The sequence below is a fragment of the Eschscholzia californica genome, unplaced genomic scaffold (assembly GCF_041429995.1).
Source record: "Eschscholzia californica isolate CP2 unplaced genomic scaffold, dmEscCali1.0.p SCAF_1, whole genome shotgun sequence".
Classification (NCBI taxonomy): domain Eukaryota; kingdom Viridiplantae; phylum Streptophyta; class Magnoliopsida; order Ranunculales; family Papaveraceae; genus Eschscholzia; species Eschscholzia californica.
Genome location: NW_028238198.1, coordinates 29,604,425 through 29,623,910, shown reverse-complemented (window position 1 = coordinate 29,623,910; position 19,486 = coordinate 29,604,425). Strand labels below are relative to the sequence as shown.

The window sequence follows — 19,486 nt, the reverse complement described above, 5'->3', positions numbered from 1 at the left end:
GTGCAAAGTTGCGTCTGTAGGTCGATTCTTCATTATGGGCAGTTCTCCCGAGACAAAGTTGGACCTTCCCGAGATAATAAATTTAATCTCTTCTCTTTTCAGTCTAATGACGCTGGGTATTCCTGTACTTAAAGCCTTCTTTAAGCCGTTCTGTTCTCTCATCCTTCTTCTTCTCAGACTACCATCCATGTCTTCCTCTTCTTCTCATCTCAACATCGATAACCTCTCTCAGAATATGGCTTTCCAACTCAACCTGTCGGATTATGGTAACCTAACCATTAACTACCCTAAACCAGCCGAGAATCAAGAACTTCAGGAGATTTCTACTGGTTTCATTGCGCGTTTATGTTGTCAGTACAACTATGGGATCGGGTTCATCAGAAGACATCTCTATTATCAGTCTAAATTCTTTAGAGAATGTCAAGTTACCCCTATTAATCAAGGTCACAACTACTTTCTTATCAAACCTAGTAATCTCATTGTGATGAATGAGATTAATCAGGGTCGCCCTTGGATTATCAGGGGACTTTTGGTAGTTATGCAAGAGATTGATTTTCCTTTCAGTGAAGAGCTCCCAGAGCTAATGCAGGAACCCATGTGGTGTCATTTTTCAGATCTCCCCTCGGCTATTCAGAACCAACATGACTTGGATATCATCTTTTCTTGCATGGGCTATATCATGCAAATTCTTCCGAAGAATTTTCATATGCTCACCAAGCCGTTCATCAAGGTTCAGTTTATGTACGATGTAAGAACCCCTCTCCTGTCGACTCTAACCTCTATTTTCACTGATGGTGGCAAACCCATAAACTTTAGTTATCTCAGATTCCCTAAAGCAATCTGCCATATTTGTCGAGTGATTGAACATCCAATGACCCCTTGCATTAGGGCAGCCCCTCGACATTCTGTCTCTCCTATGGAGATCACTCCCAACCTTCCTATACCAGTATCTCAATGGGCTGTTACAGTGGCCAGTAACCCTCCTTCTCCCACTGCCCCTATCCCTCCACAAGACCTCTATCATCAGAGAGGGAAGAGGAAGGAATCTCAGGCCCTTATTGAAGTTAAGATTGAAGAGGGAGAAGTCAGGCAAGCTTTGACAAAGAGACATAGAGAAATGTCGATAGGTGGAAGTTCTTCACAGGGGGGTAGACTGCAACAATGGATTTCTAATAGTTCGTTGGGTTCTCTTGGTTACTCTCCTATTATTCCGGACAGCTGGTATTGCCCTCCTCCAGAATCGATCAATAGTCATGAAGAAAGAAGGCGTCACTTATTTGCTGATTCACTGTTAGAGTCCCCCAGTCAGAATTCAGAGGCAAGGATGGATGGTGGCAAGGAACAATCTAACTCGTTAGATTAATCTTTTTTCAGTCTTAGTCTTTGGTGTTTGGTCTGTCTTTCTTGTTTTTATGATCTAGGTTGTTGCTTTATCTTCTTGTCTCTGTGGTTAGATGTTGCCTAGCTCCATTTTGATCAGTTGCTTGAGTCTAGGTTTTTATTTTGTCTATCTAATCTTTTGTTAATTGTTAGGTGACAGTGTTTGTAGTTGTTCTTTAAGTTTGTCCATATTGTATTAGCTTCGGGTGTTAGATCTTGCTCTTCTTGTTACTTTCTCTTTTTCTTAGATTTTTTGTTTTTATCTTTTCCTGTGAGTGGTTTTCCCTTCTTCCCTTCTCCTCTTTGGTTAGTGTAGGTGCTTACAGATTGTTCCAGGTTTACTCTCGGGCTCGGTGGACCCTTTGATAGTGGTGCCTTCATCCCTCCTGCAAGATATCCGGGTTTAGGCCCATCTTGAGGTGTGGGTTGGGGGTCTGCCCCTAGTTTTCGTCTTTTGTTTCTCTGCAGATGGATTGCCCCTCGATACTGAGTTGGAATGTTAGAGGCGTCTCCTCTTTCATTACTCGTAAGAATATGCTCACCATTATCAACAATAAAAATCCGGATATAATTTTCATCTCGGAAACCAAGAACAAATCTACTAACATGAACAAATTAATCCCCATCAGCAAACACTATTCCAATTTCTATGTTGATCCAATCAATAAAGCAGGAGGACTTGCACTAAACTGGAAACACCACTTAAACATCAATATTACTTATACTGACAACAACATCATACACTTTGAATTGAAAAACCAACAAGACTCGACTGGCATCCTGATTACCGGGTTTTACGGCTCCCCTTATAATAAGAATAAACTTAAGCCGTGGAAGAACATGTTGAATATGCATATTAATAATGAGCTCCCTTGGATTCTTCTAGGAGACCTTAATTGCATTTTGGACCCGTCTGACAAGAGTGGGGGCTTAACCGGTTCTAACTCCAACACGAGCAGAATTATTGACATTATTAATGAGTTAGGTCTTATGGACTTGGGCTTCCAGGGTCACCCGTTCACTTGGTGTAACAGGCAGTATGGTGAAAATCTTATTCAAGAGAGGCTAGACAGGGCACTGGCTAACCTTCATTGGCTGCGACTCTTCCCGAACTCCGGAGTCTTACACTTAGAAGCGGTCGGTTCAGATCATCTCCCTATTTATCTGAATAACATCACTAAGAATCAGAATAGTCCTAAACCCTTCAAATTTATCAGAACTTGGATGACTCATCCAGAGTGCTTTGGTTTCATTAAAGACAGTTGGGATAATATCAAGCACAAGAAAGGTTAGCACAGCATTCAGTGGGATCTCAAAAAACTTAGCAGAAACCTTACCCTTTGGAACAAACAGGTGTTTGGAAATATCGAGAACAAGATTAAACAGATCACAGTCAATATCCTTAGCTCTAAGACCAAGGAAGACTATAACAGAATGAGCATAGAACTGGAAGAATTATATAATCAACAGGAGAGCATTTGGAAGGAGAAATCACACAACAACTTCATTAAGCTAGGAGACAGGAACACAAAATATTTTCACTCCCAAGCCATACAACATAATAGAAATAATAAGATCAACGCTATCAGAGATAGTAACGGGGATTGGAAAGAAGACATTAAAGAGATTCAGGACATCTTCACCTCTCATCTCCTGAACATCAGTACCACTATCAATCCTAGCATAGAACCTGACACTTTCAATCTTTTTACCCCCATTATCACTGAAGATCAGAACCATTCCCTCACAGCCATCCCTAATAATGAAGAGATCGACTGGGCTATCAATAATCTGAAAAAAAGAAGCTGCGCCGGGGCCTGACGGTTACCCCCCTCACTTTTATCAGTCGAATTGGGATACTATTAACTCAGATATTTATGTTATGGTTAAGGATTTTTTCTCTTCCGCGATCCTCCCGCCTGATATTAACCATACCCACATCTGTCTTATTCCAAAAACGGCGACACCTCAAACCCCGGCAGATTATAGACCTATCAGTTTGCTCAATACTACCTATAAGGTTATCACTAAGCTGCTGGCAGATAGATTCAAGCATACTCTCAATCCAGTCATCTCCCCCTTCCAGGCGGCTTATGTACCGGGAAGACAGATTACGGACAACATTATAATGGGTCAGGAGATCATCCATTCTTATAAGCATATGAAAGGTGCAACGGGTTACTTTGGACTTAAATTAGATATGTCCAAAGCGTTTGACAGAATAGAATGGAACTATATCCTGAACATCATGAGGAAATTAGGTTACAATGAGCACTGGATTAAAATGATCCAAGTCTGCATAACGACCTCATCTATGGCGGTGCTGGTTAATGGCAGACCTGGGTCTACTTTTAGCCCAACCAGAGGAATTAGACAAGGGGACCCGCTGTCACCGTTCTTATTCACCTTGGCAATGGAAGGCCTCAGTCGGAAGCTGATGGATAACAACAACCTTAATGTCCAGGACAATTTCATAGGCTTCCACACCAATCACTTAGATATGGAGATATCGCATTTGCTTTTTGCCGATGACTGCATTATTTTTGGTAAAAACTCTATTGACAATGTTCACATTCTTAAAAACATTTTGCAGGTATTCAGTGAATCTTCTGGCCAGATGATCAACTATGCCAAATCCAATATCTTCTACTCGAAGAACTCGCACCCGAAGTTCAAACGTATGATCATGAGATCACTTAAGGTGAAATATGCCTCCACGTCAGAAAAATATCTTGGTTCGCAGCTTTTCATCGGAGCTCAAAAAACCACGGTATTTAAAGATATTTTGGATAAAATTAAAAAGAAGCTCAATAAATGGAATCACAGTTTCTTATCTCTAGCTGGTCGCACGGTTGTGATCTCAACCATTGCGGCGGCTGTACCCCGATATCAGATGCAATGCTTTGCCATCCCCAAAGGGATTTGCAAAAGCATCAAGGCCGCTCAGCGGGACTTCTGGTGGGGTAAGTCTAAAGGTATTCGTACTAAGGCCTGGTCCGATATCTGCACTACTAAGAATGAGGGGGGGTCTGGGCATCCACTTGCCAGAACTTGACAACACAGCGCTCCTCACGAAAATGGCATGGAGGCTTAGGAAAAATCCGGAAGCTATATGGGCTAAACTTCTCAAAAGCAAATATTATCCGAACAAAGACACCCCTGGTCCTGCCAAAGCTCATCACTCCTGGACCTGGAAAAACATAAGAAAACATTGCGGTTTTGTAGACGATCTAGCAGTATGGGAAGTTCACTCAGGTAAAGATATAAACATCTGGACAGATAAATGGATCCCAGAAATAGAAACTAACGTGGTGAATAACAATAACTCCAATTTAACTAAAGTCTCGCAGCTCATTAACAACAATCAATGGGACTTAGATGTCCTTAAAGATAACTTTGATGTTAACACCCAGAACCTCATCAAGGCAATCCCAGTGGAATCAGAAGGTCAAGATCAACTAAAGTGGCAACTCTCCAAATCAGGTAAATTTACAGTTTCTTCAATGTATCAGCACTTAAGCTCTAGGAATAGTCCTCGTAGCTCCACTTACAAAAACTGGAAATTCATATGGTCTCTGCCGGTGGTACCTCGCATCCAGTTCTTCTTATGGAAAACTTGTAACAGGGCTCTCCCGGTCAAAGCCAGAATAGGGAAATATATTGGAATGCTTGAGACTTGTCCGAACTGTAGCGCTGTTGAATCCATTGAACATGCCCTCTTACACTGTGCAATAGCGAGAAATATATGGTTCCACTATAACATTAAAACTGACAACATTCTCTCCATCGTAGATTGGATTTTCTCGTGGGAAGAACAGCCTGAACTTTGTTACACTAGTAACAGCATTCACATTGCTACGATCCTGTGGATCTTATGGAAAACGCGATGTGACCATTGCTTTCAGCATGAAATTAACGACCTCTCGAAAATCATTAACATGATACAACATTACCCGAACACTGGCAAAACTATTAAACCGAATAAAGAAAAAAGATGTGATAAATGGCAGCCGCCGGCGAATAATTTCATCAAAATTAATGTCGATGCATCCTTTCTCAACATCACTACTACGGTCGGTCTCAGCATGATAGCTCATGATAGTGGGGCTAAATTCATTGAAGCTCAGATTCAATCCACAAGAGCCAGGAATAGTGAAGAAAGTGAAGCTAAGCCTATCCTCCTAGGGATGGAATGGGCAGCAGACAAGCATTACAGCTCGATTATCATTGAAAGTGACAACGCGAACCTGATACAGCATATCCGTAACGATCGTCATTCTATCCAATGGCAATCGAAGATTCACATCAAGAAAATCAAAGAAAAATGCAGTTCTTTCAAGGCAATCCAGTTTCACCACGTTAAAAGGGCAGCCAACTCCCAAGCAGATAAACTGGCGAAATGGTCGAGGAAGCATAGTCAGAGTAAAGTGTGGCATAATATCCCTTATTTTTTAGTTTTTATGTACTGTAAGAACTCTTTGCTTCATTAATTCTATGGTAGTTCAACAAAAAAAAAAAAAAATGGACGTGTCCATGAAAAATAGGGTAACCGTAATAGTAATATTGTTTTGGTGCAAGATAGATATCTGAAAGGCCGCGGTTTTGGAGAATAAAGAAAAGTCTTTAGGGAATAAAGACTTAGTCGATCAAGATTGACTTAGGAGACATAATTATTATTTAGCCCTAAAATTTATTTGATCTAACTTTGCTCTCTAGTCTTCATCTTCTCTTTACCTTCACCACAATTTTTGAGTACCACCTCAATTCCGACCACCAACCACCCCGCCACCTATTCTCTCTTGTTTCTTTCTCTCCTAGTTATAACATGATAAACACCATTGATACAAACTCTCTTATTATAACAACAAAAAATTGTTGGACATTACAAGCAAAGTTTGTGATGGACATTTAACAACTACATTAGCAGATTGATGAGCAAAACATTTTTGCCTGATCTGTACATATGCCTATCCTATAAATGATAGGAAATGAGATGGTTTAATGAAAGAATTTCATACCAAACTTGATCATTCTCATCTTATTGGATCCAATTTTTTATCCAGCCTACACTTTCAACCAAAATCACAATCAAACACAAACAGTGACAATCTGTAAGTAAGAATTTATGGGTCTAACTCATTTTTGTCAAGAATTTTTTACAAACTTGAATTTTAGCAGAGAAAGGAAGATGAAGGAGACTCATTTTTTTCAAGAATTTTTTAAAAACTTGAATTTTAGCAGAGAAAGGAAGATGAGGGAGACTATCCAGTAAATGACCAGGGAGGGTTCCACTACTAAATCCAAAACAGGCCTTGAGATTATTTTGATTAGGGTTTCTGATTTTACTAGCCTAAGCTATTTGGGAACTGTTAGAACTAAAAGTCGCGGAAGCTCGAACCTATTCTAGAAATTGATCCGACTACGAAAATTAATCGAGAAGCTATGCCAAAACTAATATGCAAACAGAAATTAACGAGGTTCGGGTTTAAAGCCTACGTTCTCGGGCGAACAAGAAATCTTTATTGAAGGATAGATGAAGACGACTAACACAACCCGCAAGTTCGTCCCAAGATGGTACCGTATAGAAATTAACCTTCTATACTAAATCTTCGACGACCGAGAAATTTAACACCGCTCAAAAACTATGAACAAAATTTCTCTCTCACTTGCTCTCTCTAGCTCTCTAAAGAAGAGTTGTTGTTGCTTGTGTTGATGTGTTGAATACAAACACTCAAACACCTATTTATACATTATAGCCACCGACCCATAATAGGAAGTAGGAATTTGTAACCAAATTTTGGAAACACCAAAATTTAGAAACCAATTGCAAAACCGCCATTAATAATTGGTGCCAATTTGAAAACCGCCAATTACACAAACCGCCTGCCTCAATTGGAAACCGCCTACCTCAATTGGAAATTGCCTCTTACAATTCTCCACTTCGTACACAATTTGATATACTTCAAATTTTGGACGAACACCAGGATATTCCTTGTAAGATATATATGCTTCTTGTAACTTCATCCGACTGCACCATATGACCATGGCTGCCTACGTACCCTTTTACAGGATCAAGCCTACCGTAGTTCTACCAATCCTTCACATAAAGATATCCTTGTCGCCTTACGCCCTTTCGGGCAACTTAACACGAGCCGATTTGTAGCAATTCCAGACAATGCTGAAACTTGCTACATGTTACCACTTTAGTCACCTTTTCTAGACTTCCTACCAATACCCAAATATAGGCAGGCATTTAAGTCTATTGACCACAAGGCAATTCACCTCGTATTCAATTGTCTCCTTCCTCTTTAATGAAAGATGACGATGCAATTGCAATATTGCATGGTGGGGTTCTATCTACTTTTACACCCTACTATCCTAGAGAGAGAAACTAGAAGTAAAACCTACTACTACTACTTATAGAAGTGAGGAGAGCATTACCTTCAAAGTGTAGTTTACCACAACTAGCAAAACTGTTGAAAACCAAATAGGGATGGTAGATTGATTGATTGATCTACGATTCCCATCAATACAAAAACTAGTACTAGGACCCACAGTTTCATTATTTTTTATTACAATATGATTTCTTATCATCTAATATACCTAACTCTATTTAAACTACAACCTTTATTATTTAGGTTTCCTTATCAAGTCAGAGTATCATTATTAATCTAACTGTTGCTATTGATCAATACCATAGTTCAAACAAATTTTCATTATTACTCATCAATTCTTATTGAATTTAACCCAATGGTACTTCTTAGTGGGGCACCATAGAGGCATTTGAAATTGCTACTCACCGCAAGAAAATGAATTGATTTTGGTCAATAACGTTTGACCTTTGACATTTATATGCGTCATTTTTTTCGGACGGGTGAGTTCGAGAAAGTAAGCACACTCTCGACCTCCAACGTCCGATAGGTCTCAGACTCTAACCAAACCGAGAACTTACTTAAGGTCTCAGACTACCCGGTCTGAGGGTGTCGAACTGTTCGAGGTAGATACTGTTCGAGTTTTTCTGATTTGAGGGAACTGCCTCCTATTTTCAAATCACTTGAGATCAACCTAAAATCAATAATAAGCACTTCCCAAGGATTTACCCACTTCAAAAATTATTCAACCGGTGAATCTTTTTACAAAATCATAAAAAAGAAATAGGATTTTAGAAGCAGTGTCTAATAAGAAACTGAGATCTTTCAATCTCATCTCTAGTCTCTTTCTTCAATAAACAAACTATAGATGATACCGATCTGAAAAACACATAAAAATCTAAAGATTTTAAAAAGAAATCAAAATCAAAGTGGAATAAAAAGAGGAAAGAAATGTCAAAAAAGTTATTGGAGAGCCAAGTGCAAACAAAAAATAGGGTAGAGTGCCTACAGCAATTTTGGGTGTGCAATGAACACACTACACACCCTTTATTTTATTATTGTGCTACGTAGACATGGAATATGTTCAATGCCACAGGCTTAACTATTTTGTCATGTAATGATTAGATATCAATAACATGGACGCGTCCATGAAAAATAGGGTACCCGTAATAGTAATATTGTTTTGGTGGAAGATAGATATCTGAAAAGGGGTTGTTTTTCTGATCATTCTCGCCATTATGATTTAGGAGTGCAATGTTGTTGTATACCATTGGTGTTTTTGCTTGTTCTTTATTCAAAATTCAGCCGCTTTCTGAATCCATTGGGATAAAACTCACGAAGTGCAAAGAGTCTTTGACTTTAATGTGATTAAGCCCACGATTTCTAAATGGCCTTTGAATTCGGTGTAATTATGTTATAAAGAATGTTTGCAATAAAGAATGTTTGTTCAACAACCAATTCGCGGTTGCCTCAAGAGTATGTCAACAAATTATCTCATCTAGTTATTTTTCAAATCGAACTTTTGGGTTAGTCCTTGGTGCAATTTGCGAGATGGTAATAAAACAAGAGAATATAGAGGAAAAAGATTTTGACTCGGAATAAAAAACCAGTATTGTATATCTAGATTTATTTCAAATGTTTATCTGATTCTTAATCGGAAATGTTGAGTTCACAAAAAAAAATTGATAAAAATTTTGCTGAAATGATGTGGCAAGTCCCTTTTGAAAGTTCAACTGAATCCTGACTATTATATATCTAGATTTATTTCAAATGTTTACCGAATTCTTAATCGGAAATGTTAAGTTCACAAAAACTTTGACAAAATTTATCGAAATGATGTGGCAAGTCCCTTTTCAAAGAGAAGTTCTATTCATCCCTCCATATTGGTCCCTCCCCCAGCCCTCAACCGATGTGGCAACATATCACTTGAGCGTGAAGCAATTGGAGAGAGAATTGTGAGAAAATATACTCCAGTGATATGTCGCCACATCGACAAACGGCTGGGGGAGAGACCAAAATGGAGGGAGAAATAGAATTTTACTTTTCAAATGTTCACTTAATTTCTTTAGTTTATCTTTTACATTTTTTTTTTTATGGAAGTAGGCATAACCCTAAAATTTATAAATTCGAGTTCATGGCTTTGTCAACCGCCACGAGACTTACAATGGAATAAGGAATGCTATGAAATTCTCACTTCTGGGTTACATTATCGGCAAAAGCAAATCTAGTTAACTCATGAGCTACTGCATTAAAGTTACGCGAACAATGCGAAAATTGACAACTCTCTAAAGTTGCAGCTTCATTAATAATCTCAGAAATATATAATAGAGTGAATTCTCCATGGTGGTTCCTCCTCCGGATTTGAACACGTTTTTATCACGATCAACGAGTCTCCTTCAATAATACATTTATGCCGATATAGTGATTTTGCATGATTAATAGCTAACTTGGCCGCCATGGCTTCCGCAACTAGAGCATTTTGCACCGTAATTACCTTAGAAAATGCACTGCCAAAATTACCGTCAGAATCTCAACTAACCACTGCTAACGCTGCCATCCCGTCTTTAAAAGCAGCATCAAAATTTGTGTTTAGTGACCCATGAGGTGGTAATGTCCAATGCTTCAATAAGATCGGTTGACAATTGTCACTGTCGGTCCCATGCCCTATGTCTAACATCTCATATTCATTACACATTATTAAAGCTTGCCTAACAATTGCATGAATACAGGGGAGCGATCCCTCAAATTATTTCTTATTTCGAGCCTTCCACAAACACCAACACGTGTAAATCCTGAGGTGAATAACACTCTCATCTTCTTCTCCTACCAACCACCGAAGCAACACAGATTGGAAATCTTCCTGCCCCTCTAGCCGTATGCATAAAGATGTACTACTCCACGTCTTCATTAATTTCATTACAAAAAGGACATAACTTCGAGGCTTGACTATTGAACCTTAATGCCCTCTTCTTGACCGGTAGAGCATTATGTATAAGACGCCATATGAAATATTTAACTCTTGGAAGAACCTTGAGTTTTTTCCAAAATCTATCCCAATTGAAGTTAATTGGTATAACCGAAGAATGCGAGGAAGATGAAAGAGGCTTTTGGATAGTCTGGTATAAAGATTTAGTGGTGAATTTACCCGTACTTGTATGAACCCATACCAGTTTATCAATTTCACCTCTCCCCCTCAATGGGATTTGTAAAATAGCTCTTGCAGATATTTCGTCAAAAGTATTTTCAAAAAGCTCTTAGTTCCACGATCCTGAAGCTTCGAATAAATCTCGTACCTTATATTTCCATGTGACCATATATTTTACATATATTTCCATGTGACCATGTATGCATACCTTATAAATATAATGTAAAATGAAACATTTCACCTACCCAAAAGTATTGAGTATCTAGTTCTTTCACACATGTTGGCGTTGGGTCAAGGGTCCAAATAGAGGGAGTTTATAGGCATCCCATCCACGGTAGCCCATAAATGATAGGGAGGTCCAAATAGTCAGAGCCCCACGCGAAAGTACCGTAATGTCCTTGTTTTTTCATCAAATTTACGAAATCTGCCACCCAGAAAATTACGGAATTGCCCTTCTGAAAAATCACGGGATTTACTTTCTCTCTCTACTCTGCGTTTTACTTTCTCTCTCTAGTTCTCTTTCCAGATTTATTTCTCTTTACTTATTTAACCAAATCCTAATTTCACTCCAAATTTAACCAAATTCTAACTAATTTAAATTTTTTTCTCTCTTCAAATTTAACCAATCTCAACAAATATTTTCAGATTGGTTCAAAATTCTTTTTTTTTTTTAAGATTTGTTTCTTATCTCAAATTTTAAATTTTTCTTGATTGGTTCAAATTTCGAATTTTTCCACATTGGTTCAAATTTCGAATTTTTTCATATTGGTTCAAATTTCGAATTTTTCTTTGGTAAATTATTTTATTTACTGGGAATTTTCCTAGTAATTTTTTTTGTTTACCAGAAATTACTTTATTTTTTGGGAATTTTCTTGTGTACTAGACACTTTTGTACCGGAAAATTTTCTTGTGTACTGGAAATTATTTTATTTACTAGAAATTTTCTTGTGTACTAGACACTTTTGTACTGGAAATGTTCTTGTTTACCGGGAATGTTTTTATTTACTAGGAATTGTATTGTGTACTAGACACTTTTCAAACTGGGGAATTAAATTATGTACCGGGAATTGTTTCCCTAAACCCGAACAAGAAAAGCAAGGTAGAAGAAGAAAGAATTAATCACCTTAAAACTTCATTGTCACACACACTTGATCTTTTCTACCCATTCGCGGGTCTTCTAGCCATCAAAAAATACAAAGACAAAATCAACTGCAATAGTGAAGGTGCTGAATTCATCAATGCCTATGCAGATCATATAGCCATGGCTGATATACTCAACTCAACATATACTCCTCAAATAATTCAATCATTCTTCTCTTTGAATGGAGTAGAGACTCTAAAGAGTCATGAAGGTGAATCTCATCCTTTGCTTTCTATTAAGGTAACCCAACTCATTGATGGCATTACTATAGGGATTAGTCTAAGCCATGTTGTTGCCATCACTTTTCCATTTTATAAATTCATGGTCTGAAATCTCTAGAGGCTTATTGTCAAGTAACAAGGGTACTAAACTCATATCTATATCGCGTCCTCCTATTCTAAAACGATGGTTTCTTCGAGAAACAGACTGTCCCATTAGCCTTCCTAACCATCTCCTACCATCCTCCAACATGTTGTCCGCCGACAAATTTATCACTCAATCTTCTGTTGAGGAGAGAACTTTTCGTTTTACACGAGAAAACATTGCAAGACTTAAAGCTAGGGCCAATTCGGAGACGAGTAACAATATATCCTCTTTACAAGCTACATTCGCTCACCTTTGGATAGTGATTACTCGTGCTAGAAGTTTAGATCGCAATGAAGAGACTGAATGTCGCATAATGACCGGGTACAGATCGAGGTTGAGCACCATTGGAAGAAGAGTATGTGGGTAACTACGTGGGGTGTGCGATTGCCAGAGCAAAGGTAGGTGAATTACTAGAAAATGGGCTTGCTTGGGCTTCTTCGTTATTGAATAGGGCGATTAAAGCCCAAACAGATGAAACAATCAGGAAACAAGTTGAGTTTTGGATGGAAAAACCTTTTGTTTTAGGTATTGATAATGAAGTGAAAGGTAATAAGAACATGGTAGTGGCAAGAGGGTCATCAAGATTCGACCTTTATGGGAATGATTTTGGTTGGGGAAAACCCATTGCCTTAAGGACTGGGATGTCCGATAAGGTTGATGGGACAATTACTGTTTCTCCTGGACCTGTTGATGGAAGTGTAGATATTGATGTTTGTCTTCCTGTGGAGAAGTTGAAGGCCATGGAAGATGATTCTTTGTTCATGGAAGCTATCCGTTGATGGGACAAGTACTTTTTCTTCTGGACCTGATATGGATGTGTGTCTTCCTGTGGACAGTTGAAGGACCATGGAAGATGATTATGTGTTCATGGAAGTATAGATATGGATGTGTGTCTTCCTGTGGAAAAGTTGAAAGGGCATGGAAGATGATTATGTGTTCATGGAAGCTGTCTCTTTTTCTCCTCCATTACAGAGTGTCGTACAGAGTGTTTGATCTTCTCCTTCCCTACATGACTTCACATTGATTTGTGATTTGTCTTTTATCTTCTCAAGTGTTTCTATTGTTAGGACTAGTGTTATTTTTGTTTGACTGTCAATGGGTTTTTCTTATCACTGTATTTGGTTATTTTGTTGTCCTAAATATCATTCTTGTTTGTCTTGTTTTCTAAGTTGAAGAAAGAGATCCTTTTTGCTCAACATTCACTGTTTTTTATGGTATAGATTCTTGCTAATTGAAGTTCATCAACCAAATTTTTTGGTTCAAACCTTCATATCTCTTTCTATAGAAACAAGGTAGTGATAACCCCTTCTCAAACAAGTCATGGAATTGCATTCATTCTATTTTAATTTTGATGTTTAAGGGTTTTTTTAGAGAAAAAAGTCCCTTTATTAACCTACTAGTATTCCTCAACAAAAAAAAAAAAACCTACTAGTATCACTCCATTCTATTACTACACCATTCTATTATGTATCACTTTTATTATTATTATTCCTATGAAGGTAAGAGCTACAAGGCTATGATGATAAGGTATATGCATATCCAAATGAGGCCTAAAGAGTGGTTGATTTTTTTTCATTCATCAAGTGCGGGCTGATTCCTCGACAAGAAAGAAAAAAAGTGCAGGCTGATGGCGCAACCAAATAGCACCGAAAACCCATAAGCATGACATTATGCAAACTCAACAGACAAATAGATATTTAAACTACCAAGCCAAAGCATAGATATTATAAATAGCAGTCTTTAGTATCCCACTAATCCACTGCCAAAACCTGTCTAAAGAGTAATACTCTAATTAACTCACTACCACAGTAGGCACCAACTCAACTAACTAAAAGAGTATCCATCAAACCCACAACCTAATAACTACTTGTTCAAGATCCCTAGATGTTATTACTCGTCAGAAGAAAATAAACACATCCCAGATCCTGCTTATTATTCTACTCGTTCAGGGAGAGCGAGGCTAGTTGATCTGTAGGGCTTCCAGTCTGCTGCTGCTGCTGCTGCTGCTGCTGTTGAGCCGCAACAGTCCTAAGAACTTCCATGGCTTCTGCAACTTTAGCTTTAAGAGCCTCTGGAGATTCAAGTAAGTGCAAAACCTCAGTCTGGTCCATCTCTAGAAGCATTCCTGTCACTTTGGCTGCCATCTCATGCTCCAATTGATCCACCAGTGGATATAGGTTTTCTCCCAACATCTACACGCAATCCACGACAAAAGTTGATTCAGACTTTTTGACTTGATTTTTGTTTTTTATTTGTTTGAATCTGACTCGCCGGAGTCCAACTTGTCTGAATATAAGTAGTTTGAGTCGGATTGTTCTCTTCAGGGCCAGATAGTCATTTTAGGTTATATTAATCAATGAACTCTTAAGTTGGGACTCATTTAATGTTTGACTTAAATGGACGTATTATCAGCCAAAGCCAGCGATGCAGACAAGTCAGCTTCGCAAGTTAGATAAGAAAAACTAACATTCTGAAGATACAGATCTTGAGTCAGATTCAAATTTTATTCAAGGTCGGGGATCCACATACCCCAGAGATGAGGTAATTTGTGTCACTTTAAAAGATCATACCGTTCTTTGATGTTCGGGTGTTGCATTCGCCAGAGCAGAAGCCAAAGCCCCAATTGGGATAGGCTGTGCCGTGGAAGCATCTCGTAATGCCATATCAGGTACAGCAGCCCCATGAATTGGAGCATCGGGCATGTTCCTACCAGGTGGGTAACGGTACATACGCCCCCTTGGCATCATCTGTAGATAGATAGGTATTCATGTTAATGTATTTATCAACACCAAATAATAACAAACAAGAAACGGAAACATTTGTCAAAAAAAGAAAACCTGCTGCTGCAATAGAGGCAAAGGTTGCTGGTTTTGTTGGTGGACTGGACCTGATCCACCGCGTCTGCCCCCTTGCCGCTGACCCTGGTGGACCATTGGCACAAAGAAATTTGGCATGGGCGGTCCACCAGGCCTCATGCCTGGAACAAGCTGTTGCTGGTAACCAAACCCAGGCTGACGTACATCAACGAAAACACCAACTTAAGTTCAGGAAGGAGATAATATACAAATTCGATCGGATTCTAATTATCTTATTCTCTGGTTTAACTCCCTTTATAGGATTTCGCTATCACTCTTTGTGCATGTAAACAACCGACTATCTACCATTGATGATATAAACACCTATGTCATACGGGCATGAAGATCTCGGTAGACAAAGAAATCAGTCAGAAATAAGAAAGCAATTTACCTGGGGAATCATGGGAGGACCCTGACCATAAAACATTGGTTGACCGAGACCTGGAGCTCCAGGGGGATAAATAGGCATCCTAGGAGCAACTGAAGGTGACATTGCTACTGGCCTCATCTGAGAAAATTGGGCCTACATAATAGAAAACATTCAATACCACGGCCTGAAAACAAAACTACATTAGTGCAATGTGCATAAGTGGTCAGCTTCCTCTGTGATCTATACAGGAAGGCATCCTATTGGAACTTGTTTTCCATCTGAAGGAGTCTAGACTCGGTGCACGTGTTGTCAAAAAAATAGTCATTTCTGTATCTAGTTCAGTTGGTTAGAACCATATGCCGAAGTTACCTGTAACTTTGCCTTCCTATCTTCTTTCCTCTGCGCATGCGCAACATAAAGTGGTTTGCTTGCAACCATTTTGTTGTTCATCTCAGAAAGCTATAAACAATAGAAGATTACTATGATCAGATTTTCTAATTTCCTCAAAGCATAAAAGCAAGTAAAGCATAACTTACCGCACGGTTTGCTTCTTCTGAACTCGAGAAGGCAACAAATCCAGAACCTCTACTGACACCGTTAGCGTCTCGCATAATCTATTAAAATATCAAAGCATAAAAACAAATATTCCCATCACTAGAACCAGAAAGATGGTTAGCGAGAAATTAAAACATAATTGATCGTAAGTTCCCTCAAACCTTGCATGAAGTAATAGTGCCAAACTCAGAGAACAATTCCTTCAATTGATCATCATCAGCAATGGAATCATCTAAGTTCTTCACATACAAGTTTACCCCTTGAAATTTATCAACTGTCTCCTTTGTAGTCTGATCCAATCGGCCTTTCAGCTCCGCCTCTCTTTCAGATTTCTTCTGTGCTTTTCCAACATACCACTCCTTGTCCTCAAATTTCTTCCCGTTAAGAGCCTCCACAGATTTGGCAGCATCATCAGCATTATCAAAGTTGACAAATCCAAAGCACTTGGATTTCCCATCGGATTCCATCATCACAATAGCACTAGTAATTGTTCCATATTCACCAAATATTTTTTCCAGATCTTCTTTGGTTGTCGACTCCGATAGATTTTTGACGAAAACATTGTTGAATTTCGTCTTGCTTATAGCAGTCTCTCTTTCCTGCTTGCGGAGAAAAGGTCCAACAAAAACTGGTTTGTCATTCAGCAACATCCCATTTAGCTTTTCTATAGCAGTCTGGGCTGATTCATCCTTGTCAAATTGCACAAATCCATATCCTTTTGACTGACCAGAAAGATCTGTAGCGATCTTGCATGAGAGGATATTTCCGAACACAGAAAATGTCTCGTGTAAAGCTTTGTTGTCAATCGCCTTATCAAGATTCTGCAAAACCAAACGGAAGTCGTATCAAGCCCCTTACATTATAAAACCAAAACACATAACGAGATTAAAAATTAAAGTACCTTGATAAAAATATTAGCATTCCCACTCTTACGGATACTAGGGTCACGGTGTGAATACATGATCCTAATGGGTTTTCCATTGAGAGGGGTGAAGTTTAGCATATCCAATGCCATTGACGCTGCCAAAAGAATAAACAATTTCAAGATATCAAAAGTAATTCTTCAAAACCTTGCAACTCTTGGACTTCTAAGAGAAGCATATCAACAAATCTTTAACAAGCTCAAACGCCATATTCTCCCTAAATGAGAACATATATATTTTCTCCAAATCACATTTATTTATGAAAAGGCTAAACGAGATAAGGATTACCTGCAAATACACTATAAACCAAGAGAAAAATCGGTACAAGTTTTTAACAGGGTTATCTTGTCATTTACCAAGAGACAGAATCACTCTCATCCTCACTAAGTGACTAAGCATATCTAATATTGGACTCCGGTTCTCCAAAGGATAAAATCGAAGTTCCAAGAGCAACCAGCAATGAAAACGACTCGTCAACAACTCACTCTCACAATTAATTCAGTTATAATTCCAGGATTTAGCTATTTAAGGCAGATGATCTCTTCGAAAAAAAATGATCGGCTTTCAACCCAACTCCTTAGCCAAAGAGAGTACGTTGGATTATTCCTTACTGACAACCATGAACATGTATAAGATTCATGGCCAAATCGAAATTCGGCAAACAAAAATATATTTACCTATACCATTACCTCTACCATCAAAATTATAATCAATTCATAAATTTGGTAGAACTGATACGTGTCCGCATTACCCAATTAACCATTCACACGATTTCGCCCCTCTACCACCATTGTGACCCCTACACTCAGATCGACCTAAACGAACACATCCCAACTCTGGGATTAAAATTGCAGCAAAGCAACCAATTTATATTAGCTTTTTCTTATCCCAAAGTTAATGCACTTGAGAACTTTTAATTTCAAACATCTATCAGTAAAATCATAATGCATGACCAAAATCAAACTGAAATTAAAAAAAAGAAACTAACCATGTTGAGGGTTGCTATAATTCACATAGCCATAACCCAGAGATCTCCGAGTACTCAAATCTCTGCAAATACGAACAGAAATTATTGGACCAACTTGACTGAACAAATCATAAAGCTGTGAATCCATAACACTCGGTTCCAAATCTCCCACATAAAGAGACGTCGGAACGAAAAGATTTCCGTTTGCAACTCCATTAGAACCAGCAATAGGAGCTTGTGGTTGAACTTGAACTTGGGCCATCTCTCAAATCCAATAAAAATTCTGAATCCCAAACAAAAAAAATATTTCCTTTTTAGTTTTTTTTTTTTGGCTTCTATCTCTCACTATTCCTCAACACAAAAGGAACCCGGAAAAACTCTGTTTCTTCTAAAAATGGAAACTTATCAAGAGATCTAGATCAAACAAAAGTGATAAGTTTGATAATGACAAACTCAGACTCTTTCACTCTCTCTCTCTCTCTAGAATTAGGGTTTTGTGGGATTTTGTGAAAAATTTCACTATTTTTTGGTTTTGTAGGAGATAGAGAGAGAAAATAGAGAAGTGGGTATTCTTCAGATACCAATAGAGATGGTCGAAAGGATGATGATGGGTAACACCGGCAACCTTAACAATGACGACGGAGAAGATGAAGAAGATAAATAGTAAAAAGAGAAAATATTAAATAAATGAAAATAAGGAGGGCAGCCTCGAACTGCACCGCAGCGTCACTCTTCAAAGATATAACGATTATATAGTGTAGAGAGAGAGAGTGAGGTTTTGGAGTTTCAGAAAACCCTAGTTTTAGTTATTAAACCAATCTTGACCGTTGGATCTTTAATGCCTATCTCACTGACGTACTTGCTGATTTTTTCTCCTCCGGATTAGTATGGAATCTGTTCAACCTACCATTCTGACACCCAAAATTTTTTTTCCAATTCCAACTAGGTGTGGGAAACGGGCTGGGTTCGGGCGCTGGGCTGGGCTGGTCTGGGCTCGGGCGCCAGGGTCGGTCAGCAGGCTGGGCTCGGCCACACTTTGAGTCGGACCCTGGAGTACATGGAAACCATGGATCTTCCTGGCGAGCCGGCAAAATATAAAAAGTATTGTCTGTTGATTAAAAAAAACGGAGTCTTCCTCCCATTTCTATTTTATATTTTGACTCACTTTGAGCAAGTTACTTCGAATCCCATAATGTTGGAATCTCACCCTAATTTCTTAGGTTTTAGGGTACTTAGTTTTTAGGGTTCCTAATTTCTAGGATTCTTAGTTTCTAGGAATGATTGCTCGAATGTCATTCAATTTCACTTGAGAGTTGCGTGAGGAAGAGAAATGAGAGGGAATGATATGAGATCTTAGTTTCGCCTTGATTTTGGAATTCTTTCGAGTGTCATTCGAACTCAAAACTCATTATG

At 38.5% G+C, this 19,486-nt stretch overlaps 3 protein-coding genes across 3 annotated transcripts; 2 read left to right on the top strand and 1 right to left on the bottom strand.

Moving 5' to 3' along the window:
- The first annotated feature begins 4,457 nt into the window (after positions 1 to 4,457).
- LOC147565884 (uncharacterized) lies at positions 4,458 to 5,870 on the top strand. The gene has a single exon (XM_086652847.1). It carries the CDS (start codon positions 4,458 to 4,460, stop codon positions 5,868 to 5,870), a length of 1,413 nt encoding a protein of 470 aa, XP_086508973.1.
- Positions 5,871 to 12,157: 6,287 nt separating this feature from the next.
- Positions 12,158 to 13,182, top strand: LOC147565883 (putative acetyltransferase At3g50280). The gene is made up of 3 exons (XM_086652835.1): positions 12,158 to 12,277; positions 12,377 to 12,390; positions 12,795 to 13,182. Exons 1-3 carry the CDS (start codon positions 12,158 to 12,160, stop codon positions 13,180 to 13,182), a joined length of 522 nt encoding a protein of 173 aa, XP_086508961.1.
- Positions 13,183 to 14,099: 917 nt separating this feature from the next.
- On the bottom strand, positions 14,100 to 18,795 carry LOC147565882 (polyadenylate-binding protein 2-like). The gene is made up of 9 exons (XM_086652361.1): positions 18,095 to 18,795; positions 17,085 to 17,203; positions 16,345 to 17,004; positions 16,165 to 16,242; positions 15,998 to 16,087; positions 15,650 to 15,781; positions 15,241 to 15,414; positions 14,974 to 15,150; positions 14,100 to 14,595 (listed from the first exon to the last, which is right to left on the bottom strand). Exons 1-9 carry the CDS (start codon positions 18,333 to 18,335, stop codon positions 14,341 to 14,343), a joined length of 1,926 nt encoding a protein of 641 aa, XP_086508487.1. The 5' UTR covers positions 18,336 to 18,795; the 3' UTR covers positions 14,100 to 14,340.
- Between the last annotated feature and the right edge of the window lie 691 nt (positions 18,796 to 19,486).